Genomic DNA, 18,413 nt, shown 5'->3' with positions numbered 1-18,413 from the left:
AGAAAACCCATGTGTAGACGTTCTTATTTTGGTTTAAGAGTAACTTATTCCCAAAGCAGAGTGCCTATGAAACCTTGGGCACTGGTTTCCTCACCTCTGTAACTGAATTGGTACAATGCTGCCCAGACAAGCCCAGAATTTTTCACCAATTTGCAGAAATTGCTCTTTGGCCACGAGGGCTGAAGGGAGTGTGCAAAAGCTGCTGAGAATCAGAAATGCCCGGCTGTCCTTAATGGACATGGGTACAGATACGTGGATACATTTAGGGTTTTGTTTTGACAACACACTAGAAAAAATGTTTTATTGTCACTAAGTAAATGTCCATTTTAGGGCCTGGAGGCTCCAACTTTGATTTCATAGTATGGTCTGAATATTAATGGAGAACCTGATCTGCTGGACATTTCTCCCTCCATCCAGGGCCAGACGCTTTCTCTGTTCCCACTAGCAATCCAGTACCATCCCTGTGCACGAACAGCAACGATTTACAGGTAAGAACGGGAAAGTATTTAATGAACTTGTAGCCTTAAAAAATACGAGTTAGCAGCTGGAAAGAAAGAGAGAGCATGTGAGTGGCCAGAACGCCACAGACCACTAGCAAGTTCTCTGCACACCACCAGCCAGCACTCCATACGTCGCTTTGCAGACTGTATTATGGTGGATGCATCTTCACAGGGAGAGCCATCAGGTCAACTTTGGTTATTCAAGAGACAGACTTTGCTCAGAAGCACCTGAGTTTTATGGAGCAACCTTTGTCTGGTGCCATCCCTGTGCAAAAGAGCAAGCTGGGATCATCTCTGGGCACTGAGAGCATATGCACTCCAATTTGCGCTAGAGAAGCCAGTGCCCAGGCTGTTGACTTCATACAGACGTAGGGATTGGGCAGAGCTGGGAAGCGTTTTTTTGTCACTCGCAGCATTTTTATCGCCTCTTTTGCTTAATGCTGGAGGTTTTGGGCTCCTTTAGCACAGCAATCTCCCTGACAGAGGCAAAGGCTGAGGTGGTGGCTGGATGCCAATGAGGTACAAGCCATTGGGAAGAGAGGTCAGTTGTTTGGTTCGAAGGCTGCAGCCTGTTGATAGCGCTATCACCAGAACAATGCAGAGTCATAAGACACTGTAGTCAAACAGCTGGAAAACTAAGCAGAGGTCAATTATTTTATTGCCCCATAGCTCCTCTCCCAGCCTAGCGAGCAGTATTTGAAAAGGATGAAGCTGGCTCGTATAGTAACACAGCTGGCTGCTCCTCAGCCCTCCCTCATTCTGTCTCTCAAGCAGCAATCCCACATTTACCTCTTTCCTGGTGTAGCCACACACACGGACACAGGCACACAATATATACATTTGGATCCCGGAATTGACACACTGCAAAGGAAGACAGCACCACTCAGAGAGGACGGTGCATTCAGCAGCTGTCTAAAGAGAAATCTCTTGACTTTCTGTTAAACTTGCAATGTTTGTCTTTATTTGTTCTTTATCTTTTCAAAATGAAAATAGTCTTGAGTCATTTTCTTTCTTTTGTTTAAATATTTGTCCTATGTATTTACAAGCCTTTAAGGTGTGTTCTAAAGGGTTTCAAAGTGTCACTAGTACTGCCCCCCCTCAGGGTAGCACTTTGTTTCGAAGGAGTTTTTCTTGGAGCACACTGGTCCATAGCATTTTCCCAAATACATTTCCTTCTGCTCCAAGGTAATGCGTGTTTTAATTACAATTTTCTTTTTAATCTCTCAAGCAAGCTGGGAGGCAGGCAGAAAATCTGATGGCAATTTAATAAAAATCATTTTCTCATGGAGCTTACCTCAAACCCTTGGAAAGTTTTAACTACCAGGCTTTGAAACAAAACTGAGGTGCAGCTGAAGGGGAGGGACATTTATTTCTCTGCTTTTTTCTATCATACAATTTGTTTACAGAAACTGCAAATTTAAGAATTACACTGGCATTTGCAGTCCTTAAAATAATAAATTAATGTTTTCAACTTTTTTTTGCTAAACAGATCTGTTTTTAAAAGTATGAGTCCTTGTTTAAAAAGAAAAGAAAAAAAATGATTAAAACAGAAAATATTTTCTATAAATAATACATGTATTTTGGTATAGTGCTCCCGCCCTCAGGTCTGAAGTTTACTTTTTTTCCTCAAGTACCTTTTTCCTCCATGATCACCTTTATGTTTATCTATTTTTTCCTCTCCCACTCGTGCATGTGTGGGAGAAGGAGGGGGTTATGCGCGAGAATTGGCCTTGCTGCACCGTGATTGGCGAAGACGTGAAACTTTTTAAAAAAATACTTAAATTGTTTTTTGTTTTGTTTTCTGTATTTTAAGTTTTAATTATCCTCTGATTCCTCTTCAGCCTCCCGTAGCCATGTGAAAAATGCTGTCACTGATTTCAGTGCTACTCCTTTCCCATTCTGCTCTGCTGGGTCCTTGCTGCTTTCCCATTTGTAGAAGGCATCTTCTGATATCACCTCCTCGTCATACAGGCAGTCAAAAAACATCCGTAACAGATCTGCAAGGGGGAACATGTGTTTAGCAGTGTACGGAAGTCAGTAGACAAGGAAATACAGAAATGATTCAAGATACCTGTTTAAAATCTGAATAAAAGCAGCCTTTACTACACTGAGAAGTGGAGAAGCAAGTAGAGGGAATTGATGTTAATAGCGATTGAGTCACTTGTGTGCTGACTGTGTAGGCTATTAAGGTTAAAATACATACCTGCTAAAGTCAAGTTTCTGCTGATGCTACAAAACATGCTGTCATATGTTAAACATACTTGGGACGGAAGAGTCCCCAAGCATTGTTACAGGCTGAGCACTGACTGGCTAAGTAGTAGTTCAGCCGAAAAAGACCTGGGGATGACAGTGGATGAGAAGCTGGATATGAGTCAACAATGTGCCCTTGTAGCCAAGAAGGCTAATGACATATTGGGGTGCATCAGGAGGAGCATTGTCAGCGGATCTACAGATGTGATTATTCCCCTTTATTTTGCACTGGTGAGGCCACATCTGGAGTATTGCATCCAGTTCTGGACCTCCCATTATAGAAAGGATGTGGACACATTGGAAAGGGTCCAGCAGAGGGCAACCAAAATGATTAGGGGGCTGCAGCACATGACCTATGAGAAGCTGAGGGATTTGGGTTTGTTTAGTCTGCAGAAGAGAAGCGTGAGGGGGGGAATTGATAGCAGACTTCAACTTCCTGAAGGGAGGTTCCAAAGAGGCTGGAGAGAGGATGTTCTCAGTGGTGACGGATGCAGAACAAGGAGCAAGGATCTCACGTTGCAGAGAGGGAGGTCTAGGTTGGATATTAGGAAAAACTATTTCCTGAGGAGGGTGGGGAAGCGCTGGGATGGGTTCCCAAGGGATAGGGTGGAGTCTCTATCCCTAGGGCTATGCTGCGCCAAAGGAACGTGTCTGCTTTTTCGGAAGAGTTTATTTCGCCATTCCTATAATCCTCATTGTATGAGGAAGAAGGGTTGTGCTGAAAGGGGAGGTTTTTCCAAAATTTGGCCCTGTGTAGACAGGCCAATTTTCAGAAAAGCCTCTTTTGAAAGAAAAACGGAAAAAGATACACAAATTGGAGTTTGCAATTTGCATATCTTTTCCCGACATTCTTTGCAGTCTAGATATGCCCAGAACTGTTTAAGTCCCAGCTTGACCAAGCCCTGGCTGAGAGGGCTGAGTTGGGGCTGATCCTGCTTTGGGCAGGGGGCTGGACTCGATGACCTCGTGAGTTCTCTTCCAGCCCTGGGGTTCTAATCTCTCTGGGGGGGAATGTGAGGTGAACCGCAGGCAATATTATGAACTTCAAACAACTGTACTGCACAAGGCTCCAGACAAGAATGGGCTTTGGGGACAATGTCAAATGATTTCCTTGGGGTAATTTCTAGGGGAGGTGAATGCAAACCCCCCTCCCATTTATGCAAAAAGTCAGCCATGGAGATCGCTGTTCGCTTGTTCCCAAAACCTCAAGATCAAAGGCTCAAGCTGTGTAGGGGATGACTGATGCATGGGTGTTCTCATTCTAAGCTCAGGCGCTATGAACTAGTAACCATAGAAAAACTGTGGGGTTTGAAGGACCAATTTCCACCAGAGCCCCAGTTGGAGCTGAGGTGTGTTGGAGTCTGGTAGACTTATTATCATGCAAACAGGCTCTTTATTGTTTTTAATAAGTTTCGTTTATAGTTCTGCAGTCTGTAGAATAGATGGATGTGCTTAGAAAGGGCTGTGTGGTAACTCAGCTCTGCTGGCCAGTGCAGCTGGTCTGAGCCTTCGGGAGAAAGCAAAGCACAGACGCTGGCCTGTTTGGGGAGCCTGGTTTGCTAGGAACATCGCAGTGTAGACACGTAACTGGACAGCCTGGAAAACCCCTGTCAGGAGGCAGAGAAACCCATGTCTCTGCCCTAGACAGATGATGGCTGAAAACTCAAGAGCCTGGTGCAGATTTCCTCATGGAATCCAATACAGGTGCTGCGGGCAAGAGCACTGGTCTTAAGCCATGAACTAAATAACTGGGTGCTGTAATAGTAGTTTGTCCTGAGCCCCCCTGGCACCCACCCAACCAATTTGTTCCACCAGCAGAAAGAGCACAATATCCCAGACCGAGACCCAGACTGGATTTTTCCCTTCAATGCAAAATAGTCATTTCTTAAATCCTCCCCTCCCCCCCCACCAAATGCCACTTACTAGGAGGCTGATCAAGTTTTACTATTGATGCTTGTAGTGCATAAAGTGCTTGTAGTTCCTTCTCTGTATCCGAGTCTAGGTATTTGAGTAAGATCGGAACTCGCTGCTTGATAACAGCAGTGTCCACACGGAAATTAGAAGAATCCACTGGAGAGAAGAAGAAGAATCGGGGTTACTTCTGGTGGCTCTTAAGCCAGTGGCAGGTATTTCATCATATTTATTTATTAACATAGAAGTGACAAACGCAGGTTAGTAAGAAACAGGAAGAGGACTGGAACAGCTGGTGCACAGGGTATTTGCTATTCCTAGCAAAGGAACATATAATCTGTCTCTCGGTGCTGCCCGCCTCCCAAGTACAACAAACATTTACAGAAGCTCTGGACCACATTTTCAGCCAGGACTCTATCCAGTCTTCATGTAGGGACACAACAAATTCGCACACACTGCGCTGGCTATTTCTATAAGGGGAAGAAGTAATTACGCATCGTGTACAATAACAATGGCTCTTCAAGATGTGCGTCCTTGTGGGAGCTGCATTGTAGGTGCATTTGTATCCCAGCCCCTCTACTCAGCAATTTTAGTTTCTGTTCAGCCTGAACATCCCTGCTTGTGGTCTGCCTCAAGTGAACCCCACCCTGAGCCTCCTCTAATGGATGTGACAGGAGCACTCAAGGACAGTTAGGTCATTGCAGAGAAACTGAATGAATTCTTTGCATCGGTCTTCTCGGCTGAGGTTGCAAGGGAGATTCCCAAACTCGAGTCATTCTTTTTAGGTGACAAATCTGAGGGATTGTCCCAGACTGAGCTGTCATTACAGGAGGTTTTGAAACAAATTGATAAATGAAACAATAAGTCGTCACCGGGACCAGATGGCATTCACCCAAGGGTTCTGACTGGGGAATTATGAACTGTGGTTTGTAATTTATCCTTTAAATCATCTTCTGTACCAAATGACTGGAGGACAGCTAATGTGATGCCAACTTTTGAAAAGGACTCTTGAGGTGATCCTGGCAATTACAGGGTAGTAAATCTAACTTCAGACAAATGGTTGAAACTATAGTAAAGAACAGAATTGTCAGACACGTGGATAAATATAATTTGTAGGAGAAAAGTCAACATGGTTCTATAAAAGGAAATCATGACTCACAAGGAGTCCTGTGGCACCTTATAGGCTAACAGATGTATTGGAACATAAGCTTTTGTGGGCAAAGACCCACTTCATCACATGCATCTTATGCTCCAATACATCTGTTAGTCTATAAGGTGTCACAGGACTCCTTGTCGCTTTTGCAGATCCAGACTAACACAGCTACCCCTCTGATACTTAATCTATTAGAATTCTTTGAAAGGGTCAACTAACAGGTGGGCCAAGGGGATCCAGTGGATATAAGCGTACTTAGATTTCTAAAAGCATTTGACCAGGTCCCTCAGCGAAACTTCTTAAGCAAAATAACATGTCATGGGATAATAGGGAAGATCATGGATTGATAAGTGGTTAAAAGACAGAAAACAAAGGCTAGCAATGAATAGTAGGTTTTCAGAATGGAGAGAGGTAACTAGTGGTGTCCCGAAAAGGTCTCTCTTGGGACCAATCCAATTCAACATATTCATAAATGGTCTGGAGAAAGGGGTAAACAGTAAGAGGCAAAATTTGCAGATGATACTAAATTGCTCAAGATAGTTAAGTCCAAAGTGGACCACGAAGAGCTTCAAAAGGATGTCTCAAAACAAGGCGATTGGACAACAAAATGGCAGATGAATTTTAATGTTGATAAATGCAAAGTAATGCACATTGGAAACAAAATTCCAACTATAAATACAAAACGATGAGGACTAAATTATCTATTATCGCTTGAGAAAGATCTTGGAGTCATTGTGGATAGTTCTCTGAAAACATCCATTCAATGTGCAGCAGTGGTCAAAACAGCAAACAATATGTTAGGAATCCTTTAAAAAGGGCTAGAGAATAAGACAGGGTACGTCTACACTACAGCGCTAGTTCGAACTAACTTAGATCGAATTAGTTAATTCGAACTAAGCTAGTTCGAACTAACGCATCTAGAACTAAAAACTAGTTCGAACTAGCGTTTTGCTAGTTCGAACTAGCAAGTCCACATTAAGTGGACCCTGAACAGGGCTTAAGGATGGCCGGAAGCAGTGCCGGCAGGGCATAAAAGGAGGACTTAGAGCATGGAGATGCTGTCTCAGGCTAGCCGAGGGCTGCGCTTAAAGGGTCCCGACCCCCACCCCGGACACACAGTTCTAAGGGGTGCCCTGCTTGCAACGAAGTTCTGGCTTGGAGTGCCCTGAGTGCCCACACTGGGCACATCACACCACTCGGCCATCAGCCCGGCTGCACTTGCCGCAGGCTGCCATCTGGGGAGAGGGAGTAATTGGGGGGCTGCAGGAGAGCTTCCACCCCCAGAAGCCCGCAGAGCCAGCCCAGTCCTCCCCATCGGGGGCTCGTACCCCATTCCTCCCTCACCTCCTTCCACTTACCCTTCCTTAGCCCCCCTTCTTATTGATGTACAAAATAAAGATAACGTTTCTTCCAACATTGACTCTGTCTTTATTGAAAAAAAACTGGGGGAGACTGGGAAAAGGAGGTGGGAGAGGGGAAGAGAAAGGCTGGGAGAGGGGAGGGCAACTAACATGATCAGGGGTTGGGAACAGGTCCCAGATGAAGGAAGGCTACAGAGACTGGGACTGTTCAGCTTAGAAAAGAGGAGACGGAGGGGGGACAGGATAGAGGTCTCTAAAAGCAGGGGTTGGGTGGAGAGGGTGCATTCAGAAAAGTTCTTCCTGAGTTCCCATAAAGAAGGACTAGAGGACACCAAAGGAAAGAAATGGGTAGCAGGCTTCAAACTAGTAAGAGAAAGTTGTTGTTCTTGACAAAGCAAATAGTTAACCTGTGGAACTCCTTGCTGCAGGAGGCTGTGAAGGCTAGAACTAGAACAGAGTTTAAAGGGAAGTGAGATCAAGTCATGGAGGTTGGGTCCATGGAGTCCTATTAGCCAGAGGGTAGGAGTGGTGTCCTTGCCCAAAGTTTGTGGAAGGCTGGAGAGGGATGGCACGAGACAAATGGCTTGGTCATTGTCTTCGGTCCATCCCCTCCAGGGTCCCTAGGGTTGGCCGCTGTTGGCAGACAGGCTACTGGGCTAGATGGACCTTTGGTCTGACCCAGTACGGCCATTGTAAGCTCAGGGCTCAGGGTCGGGGGTCTCAGTGGACCCCCTTGATTTTCATGCACACCTGGTCCTGGGTGGCCAGGCTGGCAGCTCTCCTGCCCTAGACGGCCACTTTCCTGTGCCTAGTGCGGAGATCGTGGACGAGGTCCACGATGTCCGCACTAGCCCAGGAAGGTGCCCGCCTCTTGCGGTCCAGGGCAAGCTCCCGGGAGCCGCCAGCCTGGTCCCGGCAAGAGGGGGTGGGCTTGGGGGCATCGGGTGGGTGGCTCTGTGCCGTGCCAGGTGCAGGGTCTGCTAGCTGGGTGCTGGCAGGCTTGCACCTGGCACGGGCACCGTAGCCAGCCCGTGCCCCTTTAAGGGGTCTGGGGCCGGGAGGGGGGCATAGAGTTTCCCTGGTGTTGGCCAGAGTGGCCACCAGGGAAACCTGGGGAGGGCTAGCCTCCCACTAGTTCGAACTAAAGGGCTACACAGCCCTTAGTTCGAACTAGCTAGTTCGAACTAGGCGTTAGTCCTCGTAAAATGAGGTTTACCTAGTTCGAACTAAGCGCTCCGCTAGTTCGATTCAAATTCGAACTAGCGGAGCGCTAGTGTAGCACCTATTAAAGTTAGTTCGAACTAACGTCCGTTAGTTCGAACTAACTTTGTAGTGTAGACATACCCACAGAGAATATCTTATTGCCTCTATATACACGCATGGTACACCCACATCTTGAATACTGCGTACAGATGTGATCGCCTCATCGCAAAAAAATGGACAGATGACTAGGAAGGTATATAAATATATTGCTCAAGAATGCAGGCGTATAAATATATTGCGCAAGAATCCAGGAAGGCCAAAGTGCAATTGGAATTGCACTTAGCAAGGGATGTGAAGCGTAACAAGAAAGGTTTCTACAGGCATGTTAGCAATAAGAGGGTGATCAGGGAGGGGGTGGAGTCCTCACTGGATGAGGGAGGTAATGTAGTGACAGACGATGGGGGAAAAGCTGAAGTACTTGATGTTTTTTTTGCCTCTGTCTTCGTAGACAAGGTCAGCTCCCAGACTGCTGCACTAGGCAACACAAAATGGGAAGGAGGTGGGCAGCCCTCGGTGGAGAAAGAACAGGTTAAGAACAATTTAGAAAAGCTGGACATACACAGATCCATGGGGCCGGATCTAATGCATCCGAGGGTACTGAGGAAGTTGGCAAATGTCAATGCAGAGCCTTTGGCCATTATCTTTGCGATCAGGAGAGGTACTAGGTAATTTGAAAAAGGCAAATGTACTGCCCATCTTCAAAAAAAAAGGGGGGGGGGGGTTGGGGAAGGAGGACAGTCCAGGGAACTACAAACCAAAAGAAATCTGATGAGGTTCAACAAGGACAAGGCAGAGTCCTGCCCTTGGGACGGAAGAATCCCAAGCATTGGTACAGGCTGGGGACCGAATGGCTAAGTAGAATTTCTGCAGAAAAGGACCTGGGGATGACAGTGGATGAAAAGCTGGATATGAGTCAACAGTGCATCCTTGTAGCCAACAAGGCTAATGGCATATTAGGGAGTATTAGGAGGAGCACTGCCAGCTAATCTAGGGAAGTGATTATTCACCTTTATTTGGCACTGGTGAGGCCTCATCTGGAGTTTGCGTCCGGTTCTGGGGCCCCCAGTACAGAAAGAATGTGGACGCATTGGAAAGGGTCCAACGGAGGGCGACCAAAATGATGAGGGGGCTGGAGCACATGACCTACGAGGAGAAGCTGAGGGATTTGGGCTTATTTAGTCTGCAGAAGAGAAGAGTGAGGGGGGATTTGAGAGCAGCCTTCAATTTCCTGAAGGGAGGTTCCAAAGAGGATGGAGAGAGGCTGTTCTCAGTAGTAACAGATGACAGAACGAAGAGCCAAGTTGGTCTCAAGTTGCAGTGGGGGAGGTCTAGGTTGGATATTAAGAGAAACTATTTCCTGGGGGAGAGGGGGGAGAGGAAGCACTGGAATGGGTTCCCTAGGGAGTGGGTGGAATCTCCATCCTTAGAGGTTTTTAAGTCCCAGCTTGACCAAGCCGTGGCTTGGATGATTTAGTTGGGGTTGGTCCTGCTTTGGGCAGGAGGCTGGATGTGATGAACCCTGGGATTCTATGAAGAAAAGATATATTGGCATTGGAAAAGATTCACAAAAGGGGGACAAAAATGATTAGGGTTTTGGAATGGCTGCCATATGAGGAGAGAGTAAAAAAACTGGAACTTTTCAGCTAAAAAAGAGGGACTGAGGGGGGATATGATAGAGGTCTATAGAATCATGACTGTTGTTGAGAAAGTAAATAAGGAAAAGTTATTTACTTATTTCCGTAACACTAGAACTAGGGGGTCACCAAATGAAATTAATAGGTAGCACGTTTAAATACAACAAAAAGAAGTATTTCTTTACACAATGCATAGGCAACCTGTGGAACTCCTTGCCAGGATGTTATGAAGGCTAGGATTTTAACTGGGTGGGTTAATTCATGGTGGTTTAGTCCATCAATGACCAGAATGAGCAGGAATGGTATCCCCATTGGTCATGGCCTGAGCCCCGAGCATCTCCAGGGAGTGCAGCTAAGCTCCTAGCTCCTGATGATTCTTGCTACCATGCTTTGGAGCCACTAGCACCATGGTGGCTACTTATGCTGGGGAAACCCTCGCGCTGGCCAACGATTCACTTTGGGAGCTCGGAGCCCCTTTTCTTGAGCCGTTCTGTGGGTCACTCAGAATAGCACCTAGTGGAGTTTCATAACAAACAGGCATAATTCAACAGAGATTGAGGTCCCTGTTCAAGAGGGACCCAGGTGCTGAGTTGAGGGGCACTGGCAGGCCTGTGTGTGGGGAGGGGCAGCTGGCACACCCCTCCGGTACTGGAACTGACAAGGGTATCAGCACTTCACTGTCTTCAGCACAAAAACGCTACACTCTGGGAGAAAAAAATCTTGATCCGCAGCCTCAATCGGAAAAATACGTGGTTAAATCCCAAGTAATCTCTACATTCATTAATTTCATATTTGATTAGTTTGTACAGAATTATCTTGAAAGTTACTCACCTATAATGGCTGCTTTACAAACTGCTGTCATTAAAGCTCTAAGGAATGTAGGTGAACTCATCTCGCTTTCATCTAGATTAGCCTGAAATCAAGAGTAAATAGACCTGTTAAGAACACTCAGAAGCTGTTGCCAAAATCCACTGCTGAATTTGGCACTGTGTGAAAGTTGCTGCCATAGGAATCTAGTTCAGACCTTCAGTAAAAATTCACCCCATCTTGAAAACAGACCCCATCTAATTTAGACCTATCACTTTGTATATGTAATTGGGATTATTTTTTCCGGTGCTCATTACTTGGAATTTTATTTACTGTGTCATCATTCAGTTTAGAGAGATCCCTTTGTAACTTTTCAGAGTCAGCCTTGGACATAACTATCTTGAGTAATTTTATGTCACGTGAATATTTTTCCACCTTACTAGTTACTCCATTTTCAAGACCATTTATGAATATGTTGAAAAGCACAGGTCTGAGTAAAGAACTTTGGGGGATCCCACGATAAACCTCTTTCTTTTAACCAGTTACTGATCTTTGAGTGGACTTTCCCTCTTATACCATGACTGCTCACTTTGTCAAAAGATTTCTGAAAGTCCAATTACACCTTATTGTCTGGATCATCCTTATCTACATGGGGAGACAGCTCAGTGGTTCGAGCATTGGCCTGCTAAACCTATGGTTGTGAGTTCAATCCCTGAAGGGACCATTTAGGGATTTGGGGCAAATCTGTCAGGGATGGTACTTAGCTCTCCTGGGAGTGGAGGGGACCAGGCTCCATGACCTCTTCAGGTCCCTTCCAGCTCTATGAGATGGTCTCTCTGTACATATATTTTATTTATATAATACATTGAGAGGCAGGATTTCTCTTTACAAAAGCTATGTTGACTCTTCTGCAACATTTGTTCATCTGTGTGCCTGATAATTTTGTTCTTTATTTTAAATTCAACCTTTTTGCCTAGTACTGAAGTGAATTTACCGGCTTCAGTTGCCAGTATTGCTTCTGGACCCCGCTTTTAAAAATAGATGTTACGCTAGCTACCCTCCAGTCATCTGGTACAGAATATGATTTAAGTAATAGGTTACATGCCATGCTTAGTATTTCTGCAACTTTACATACGAGTCCCTTCAAAACTCTTACATGAATGCCATCTGGTCCCGGTGACTTATTATTGTTGAGCAATTTATTTCAAAAGCTCCTTTACTGACACCTCAAATCAGGGATAGCGTCTCAGATTTGTCACTTAAAAAGCATTGCTCAGATCTCCCCACATCCTCTGACATGAAGACTAATGCAAAAACATCACTTAGCTTATCTGCAATGGCTTTGTCGAGTGCTCCTTTAGCACCCTGATCAGCCAGTGGGTCTTCCCCTCCTCCCACTGTCTGTCTGGCAGGTTTCCTACTTCCGATGTACAGTAAAACTCCAATAGTCCGGCATCCAGTTGTCCGGCACTCCTGATAGTCCGGCATCAATGGAATCCGGAACTGCTCAGGCCAGCCACTCTCACGGCTGGGCTGCTGTGAGCCATACGTGCGCTCACAGCCCGTGCTGTTCTGCTCAGTCCCCAGTGTGCACAGCATCCAGCCTGCATATGCTAGCAGCCGGCCGCTGAGCACAGGCAGCTGCTTTGGGACCCAGACATGAGGTTGGGGGAGAAGAGGGATTGGGTGACAGCAGGGAGGGGAGGTGTTTGGCTCTGGGATGGGAAGGGGATTGGGTTGCGCACGGTGTCCCGGCCAGCTCACTGAAAAGCCGGCCACTCAGCGCATGTGCCCCAGAGCCTGGAGGAAGATGCATGGCTGTACCGGTGATTCCAGGACCCGAGCACAAGGTGGGGGGAAGGGAGGGGAGATTGGGTTGGGAGTATGCCCCTTTATAGGACCTCCTGGTACTCCGGCATATCCGATAATCCGGCACCACCTAGGTGGTTCCAAAGGTGCTGGATTATCGGAAGTCTACTGTACTTACATTTTTGCTGTTCATTTATGTGTCCTAAACTAGCTGCTCTTCAAATTCTTTCTCCAACTATTTTATCATATTTTTTACACTTGGCTGCCAGTTTATGCTCCTTTCTATTTTACCTCACTAGGATCTTACTTCCAATTTAAGAATATAAGAACGGCCAGACTGGGTCAGACCAAAGGTCCATCCAGCCCAGCGTCCTGTCTGCCAACAGTGACCAATGCCAGATGTCCCAGAGACAATGAACAGAACAGGGAACCATTAAGTAAGTGATCCCTCTCCTGTTATCCATTTCTAGCCTCTGACAAAGAGAGGTGAGGGACACCACCTCTCCCCATCTTGGCTAATAGCCATTGATGAACCTCACCTACATTAATTTATGTAGTTCTTTTTTGAACTGTGTTAAAGTCCCGGTCTTCACAATATCCTCTGGCAAAGAGTTCCACAAGTTGACTATGTGAAGAAAAACTTCCTCTTGTGTGTTTAAAACCTGCTACCTATTAATTTCATTTGGTGATCCCTAGTTCTTATGTTATAACTTTTCTTTATTCACTTTCTCCATGCCTGTCATGATTTTATATACCTCTATCATATCCCCCGTAGTCTCCTGTTTTTTAAGCTGAAAAATCCCAGTCTTGTTAATCTATCATATGGGACCCGTTCCAAACCCCTAATCATTTTTGTTGCCCTTTTCTGAACCTTTTCCAATGCCAATACATCTTTTTTGAGGCGACCACACCTTTACGCAGTATTCAAGATGTGGGCATATCATGGATTTATATAGAGGCAATAAGATATTCTCTGTCTTATTCTCTATCTCTTTTTAAAGAATTCCTAACACTCTGTTTGCTTTTTTGATGGCCGCTGCACACTGAGTGGATGTTTTCAGAGAACTATCCACAATGACGCCAAGATCTCTCTCTTGAGTAGTTACAGCTAAATTAGTCCCCATCATTTTGTATATATAGTTGGGACTATTGTTTTCAATGTGCATTACTTTACATTTATCAACATTAACATTCATTTGCCATTTTGTTTCCCAGTCACCTAGTTTTGTGAGATACTTTTGAAGATCTTTACAGTCTGCTTTGTTCTTAATTATCTGCAGTTTAGTATCATCTGCAAATTTTGCTACCTCACTGTTTACACCTTTCTCCAGAGCATTTATAAATAGATTGATTGGATTGGTCCCAGTGCAGACAACAGTAGTTACCTCCGTCCATTCTGAAAACTTACCATTTATTCCTACCCTTTGTTTCCTGTCTTTTAACCAGTTATCTATCCATGAGAGGATCTTCCCTCTTCTCCCATGACAAGTTACTTTGCTTTAAGAGCTTTTTGTGAGGGACTGTGTCAAAGGATCTCTGGAAATCTAAGTACACTGCATCCACTGGATCCTCCTTGTCCACATGCCTGATGACCACCCCAAAAAACTCTAGTAGATAATTTTTAAAGGATGCCTTTTTGTCTTTAGCCACCTGGCTTACTTGGCTCTTCAGCCATCATAGAATATTTGTGTGTGTGTGTGTGTGTGTGCGCGCGCGCACACGCGCGTGTAGGTGGGGAGTGGGGAGAAATATATCTTTAGTGTGAGCCCCTCTTTTGGTAGTTTTTCAATAGTCTCCTTGCAATCTGCAGGCATTGCACTTTTGTGACTGTTCCTTCTAATTTCCAGTTAACTAGTTTCCTATTTTTTTTCTCTGCTCTGAAATTAAACACTACTGTATTAAACTGCTAACAAAGATGTTAAATCTGTATTATGAATACTTTTACCGAGCTATTCAGCTACCATAGCCTAAGCTTTGCATAGGACTAAATCAAGAATTGCTTCTCTGTTTTTGGGTTCCAGTCAAGCTGCTCCAAGAGGTAGTTATTTATGGTGTCTACACATTTTATTTCCACATCCCTTCCCGAGGTGACATATACCCAGTTAATATGGTGATAGCTGAAATCTTCCCTTCCTATTATGTTTTCTGCCTTTGCAGCCTTTCTAATCTTGTTCAGCATTTTACCATCAACATCCGGGTCAAGTGGCCATAGTATATTTCTAGGTGTACTCTTTGACCAGGTCTAAACTGTGGGGGGAAGGCTGGCTTACGGTATGCAACTCCAGCTATGTAAATAATGTAGCTGGAGTAAAAATACCTTAAGTTGAGCTTGGTGCCGTCTCCACAGTGGGAGATCGATGGGATAATTGCTTCCATCAACTTCCCTTACTCCTCGCAACAGCAAGGAGTACTGGCAAAGAGTGGGATGCCATCAGCATTTGATTTACTGGGTCTTTACTAGACCACTAAATTGAACCTCGAAAGATTGATTGACAGAGAATCCTCCGGTAAGTGGAGACATGGCCTTATTAAACAAACAGGGCATTTCTAGCCATAAAGATTCTATGGGACAGTTTGATTCATTTAAAATTTTTACTATATTTGGCTCTGATTTCTTTACATATACTGCCACTCCCCCACCAGCAAAACCAACTGTGTCATTTCTCTATATTTTGTACCCTGGTATTACTGTCTCTCATTAATTATCATCATTCCACCAAGTTTCCATGATGCCCATTATACCAATAGGACAAATCTGGTTTAGCATAATTTCAGACACAGAGGTTAAAATCTGGTTTAAAGGTTGTGTTAGAGAAGAGACAGTGGGTGGGTGGAAGCTTTTATACTGTTGATTCGAACATCCTGGAACAGAGTGGTGTGTGTACACACAGACACAGACACACATCACTAGTAGGAAACTGTTTAAAAAGATTCCACTGTTGCATGAGAGGTCAAACAATCTCCTAATGGATCACAGATAATGAAGAACCAGTTTCACCCAATTTGGGACAGAGATTGTTATAGTGCATCTGGTTTAAATGTCATTGCTAATTGAACAGGCCATTATCAGATGTGTTAACCTTCACATTAAAAAACCGACAGAACTTTAGAGAAGTTTACATTTTCTTCCTGAAAAATATATTCTTTATCTCTATGCAAATGCTGATTTTACAATTGTATCTGTATCTTGCCCCACTGGGCTTAGAACAGAGTTAAAATTGAAATGGCCATTTTCAGTGTACTGAATCTAACTGTTCCAGAACGTCTGTTGGGAAAGTGCATAAAATGACAGGCCATAGTGTGGATGCTTTTTGGAAATGTAACAATCTTGTGAAGTGAAGGATGCAGAGTGGTCAACAGTACAAATAATATGTGCCTTGTCCAGAGAGGAAGTGCTGGTAGTTCTGAACACTTCTGCTTGGTTCTGTGGAGTCTGAAAGCCAGGCAGCAACAGAGGAGTTATTCTGTGACAGAGACTAGATCTTGTAGCTAGCACTTGGCTTTTTATCTGAAGGGCCAATATCAGACTGGGGTGAGCAGTGCAGGAGAGCAAAACAAAGAAATGTCAAAAGTTAGAGGGAGTGGACTCTAAAGATGGTTAATGCACTGTGCACAAAGAAGGTGAAATCAGACTTTATACCTCTACCCAATCAAAGATTTGTTCATCATTCGCCTTGTCATCAATAATGAGTTTTTCTAGTTGTTTGTTTAGCTCATCGGCAGAGAGTTCTTCCTCTGAAAGTGCTTCGGAGGAACTGGAACAGTCAGACACTGTGAAGTCTAAGCTCTGCAACGAGAAGTTATGGGAAATGATTAAATGTGCTTTTTTACACTGACTCATGTGAAGGCAAAATAACAAGCAACACTTTGGTCTGTTTTATCATTATAATGACACGTGTCCTACTATTCACTCTGAAGAATCATAGAACAATTTACAAACGAGACACTGACCTACAATCTATTCTGAGGGATCACTTCATCCAGCCAGGAAATGCAGTCACCTTTGAGGAAAAAAGTGGCACAGTGCAACACTGTACTACACTTTAACCCATGAAGTTGTCTAATTGAAACGACAGGGAGCCAGAACTGAAATTTGGTCAGGAAGCTACGGCTAATACACTACTTTTGCAAAATGTAACATAAGATCTATAATGATCACTAGTTCCCAGATCTTGGTTTTACAAACCCCGTTCAGTCAACCTGTGGAACTCCTTGCCAGAGGATGTTGTGAAGACTAGGAATTTAACAGAAGAGCTCGATAAATTCATGGAGGTTAGGTCCATTAATGGCTATTAGCCAGAATGGTTAGGAATGGTATCCCTAGCCTCTGTTTGTCTGGAAATGGATGACAAGAGAGAGATCACATGATGATTACCTGTTGTGTTTACTCCCTCTGGGGCAACTGGCATTGGCCACTGTTAGCAGACAGAATACTGGGCTGGATGGACCTGTGGTCTGACCCAGTATGGCCTTTTTTATGTTCTTATGTACCGACTCAAGGGAAAAGTGTCCTTTTTTAATCACCCACATCACTTTCAAGCATTCCTTTGGTGTCTTCCATCTAATGTACTGACCAAAGCTAATCTGACTGACTGGAGTACCTCATCTTCATGTTCCATTTTGACACTATTTAGGGATGGAACTGAAATGAACAACTAGGACTCACATTAAAAACGAAAAATAAAATAAAATGCAAACCAACGGGCCAAATATATGCTACAAAACAGATACCTCAGAGGGCTCTTCTCTAACTAAAATTTACTTTCAACTCACCTGCTCAATGAGAAAGGTATTTACATCCTCCCCTTCAGGTAAATAGTCCTTCCAACTGAGGCCAGCCTCCCTCCATAAGGCTCCTACTTTCTTATGGCTCTAAAACACAAAGCAGTTTGTTAATGTTTTTAAATCTGAAGAGAAAAGCACAGGAGCTTAAACCGGAAAGGTGCTGCTGCATAAAGAGAAATACATAATCATTTAGCCATCAAAAATATGTCTAGCCATGATGTGAAAACTTCCAGAAAACCTGTGCTGGAAAAGTGATATATAATATCCTACCTTTTACAGATAAATGTTGTATCTTGTAAGATGCTCAGATGCCACAATGGTGTGTAATAAATATGGCTGGCTTGATGTGATATATGGAGTTTGCAACAACATGACCAAAGATCATCTACAATAAAGTGATCATATGTAAAAGTGTGGTCCAGTGGATATGATACAGAACTGGGACTCAAATGATCTGGGTATTACTCCTGGCTCTGCCACTAACTTGCTGTGCTCTAGTCAAATTTTACTTATCTTTCTGTCCCTCTCTAAATGAATAAAGTTAGAGCATGTTCACTTTAGAAAAATCATGTTTACATGGCTATGTATGTAGATCAGTCCTTCAAAGCAGGAGTGACATCAAAGTCACAGATTAAATCCTACAAGTCATTGTAAATCTATGGAAAATTACCTCTATAACCATATGTGGTATAATCTTCTGCATCTAGCAGTCCAGTAGACTTCATGCCTGACCTTTCAGAATTCCCCAAAATGTTGATACATATAATAAACAATACCGAAGATAATGATAGTAACTAAGCTCTTCTTTAGTGCTTTCCATCCAAGAATCTACAAACTCTGCAAATATTAATGAATTAAGCTTCACAAAACATTTGGTAAAGTATTGTTATCATCCTCATTTTACTGATGGGTTATTGGGTGTCTAAAGTATAGACCTCAA

The 18,413-nt window shown here is 44.0% G+C and overlaps 1 protein-coding gene across 24 annotated transcripts in view; it reads right to left on the bottom strand.

The window, feature by feature from the left end:
• Positions 1-1,141: 1,141 nt before the first annotated feature.
• The window catches only part of EIF4G3 (eukaryotic translation initiation factor 4 gamma 3), a 320,226-nt gene continuing 302,954 nt past the window's right edge, over positions 1,142-18,413 (bottom strand). For 23 of the 24 annotated variants that reach the window (XM_089773141.1, XM_089773132.1, XM_089773138.1 and 20 more), the window contains 5 exons: positions 17,462-17,560; positions 16,329-16,475; positions 10,904-10,985; positions 4,674-4,820; positions 1,142-2,497 (listed from right to left, as the gene is read on the bottom strand). In XM_089773141.1, coding sequence (XP_089629267.1) covers positions 2,316-2,497; positions 4,674-4,820; positions 10,904-10,985; positions 16,329-16,475; positions 17,462-17,560 — 657 coding nt within the window. In that variant the 3' untranslated portion in view covers positions 1,142-2,315. Of the gene's footprint in view, positions 2,498-4,673; positions 4,821-10,903; positions 10,986-16,328; positions 16,476-17,461; positions 17,561-17,743; positions 17,859-18,413 lie in introns of those variants that run through there. The other variant, XR_016347803.1, reaches the window with a different exon arrangement.

This window comes from Pelodiscus sinensis, chromosome 24 (assembly GCF_052426305.1).
Source record: "Pelodiscus sinensis isolate ZL-2025 chromosome 24, ASM5242630v1, whole genome shotgun sequence".
NCBI lineage: Eukaryota > Metazoa > Chordata > Testudines > Trionychidae > Pelodiscus > Pelodiscus sinensis.
This window is presented reverse-complemented; position numbering and strand designations above follow the sequence as displayed.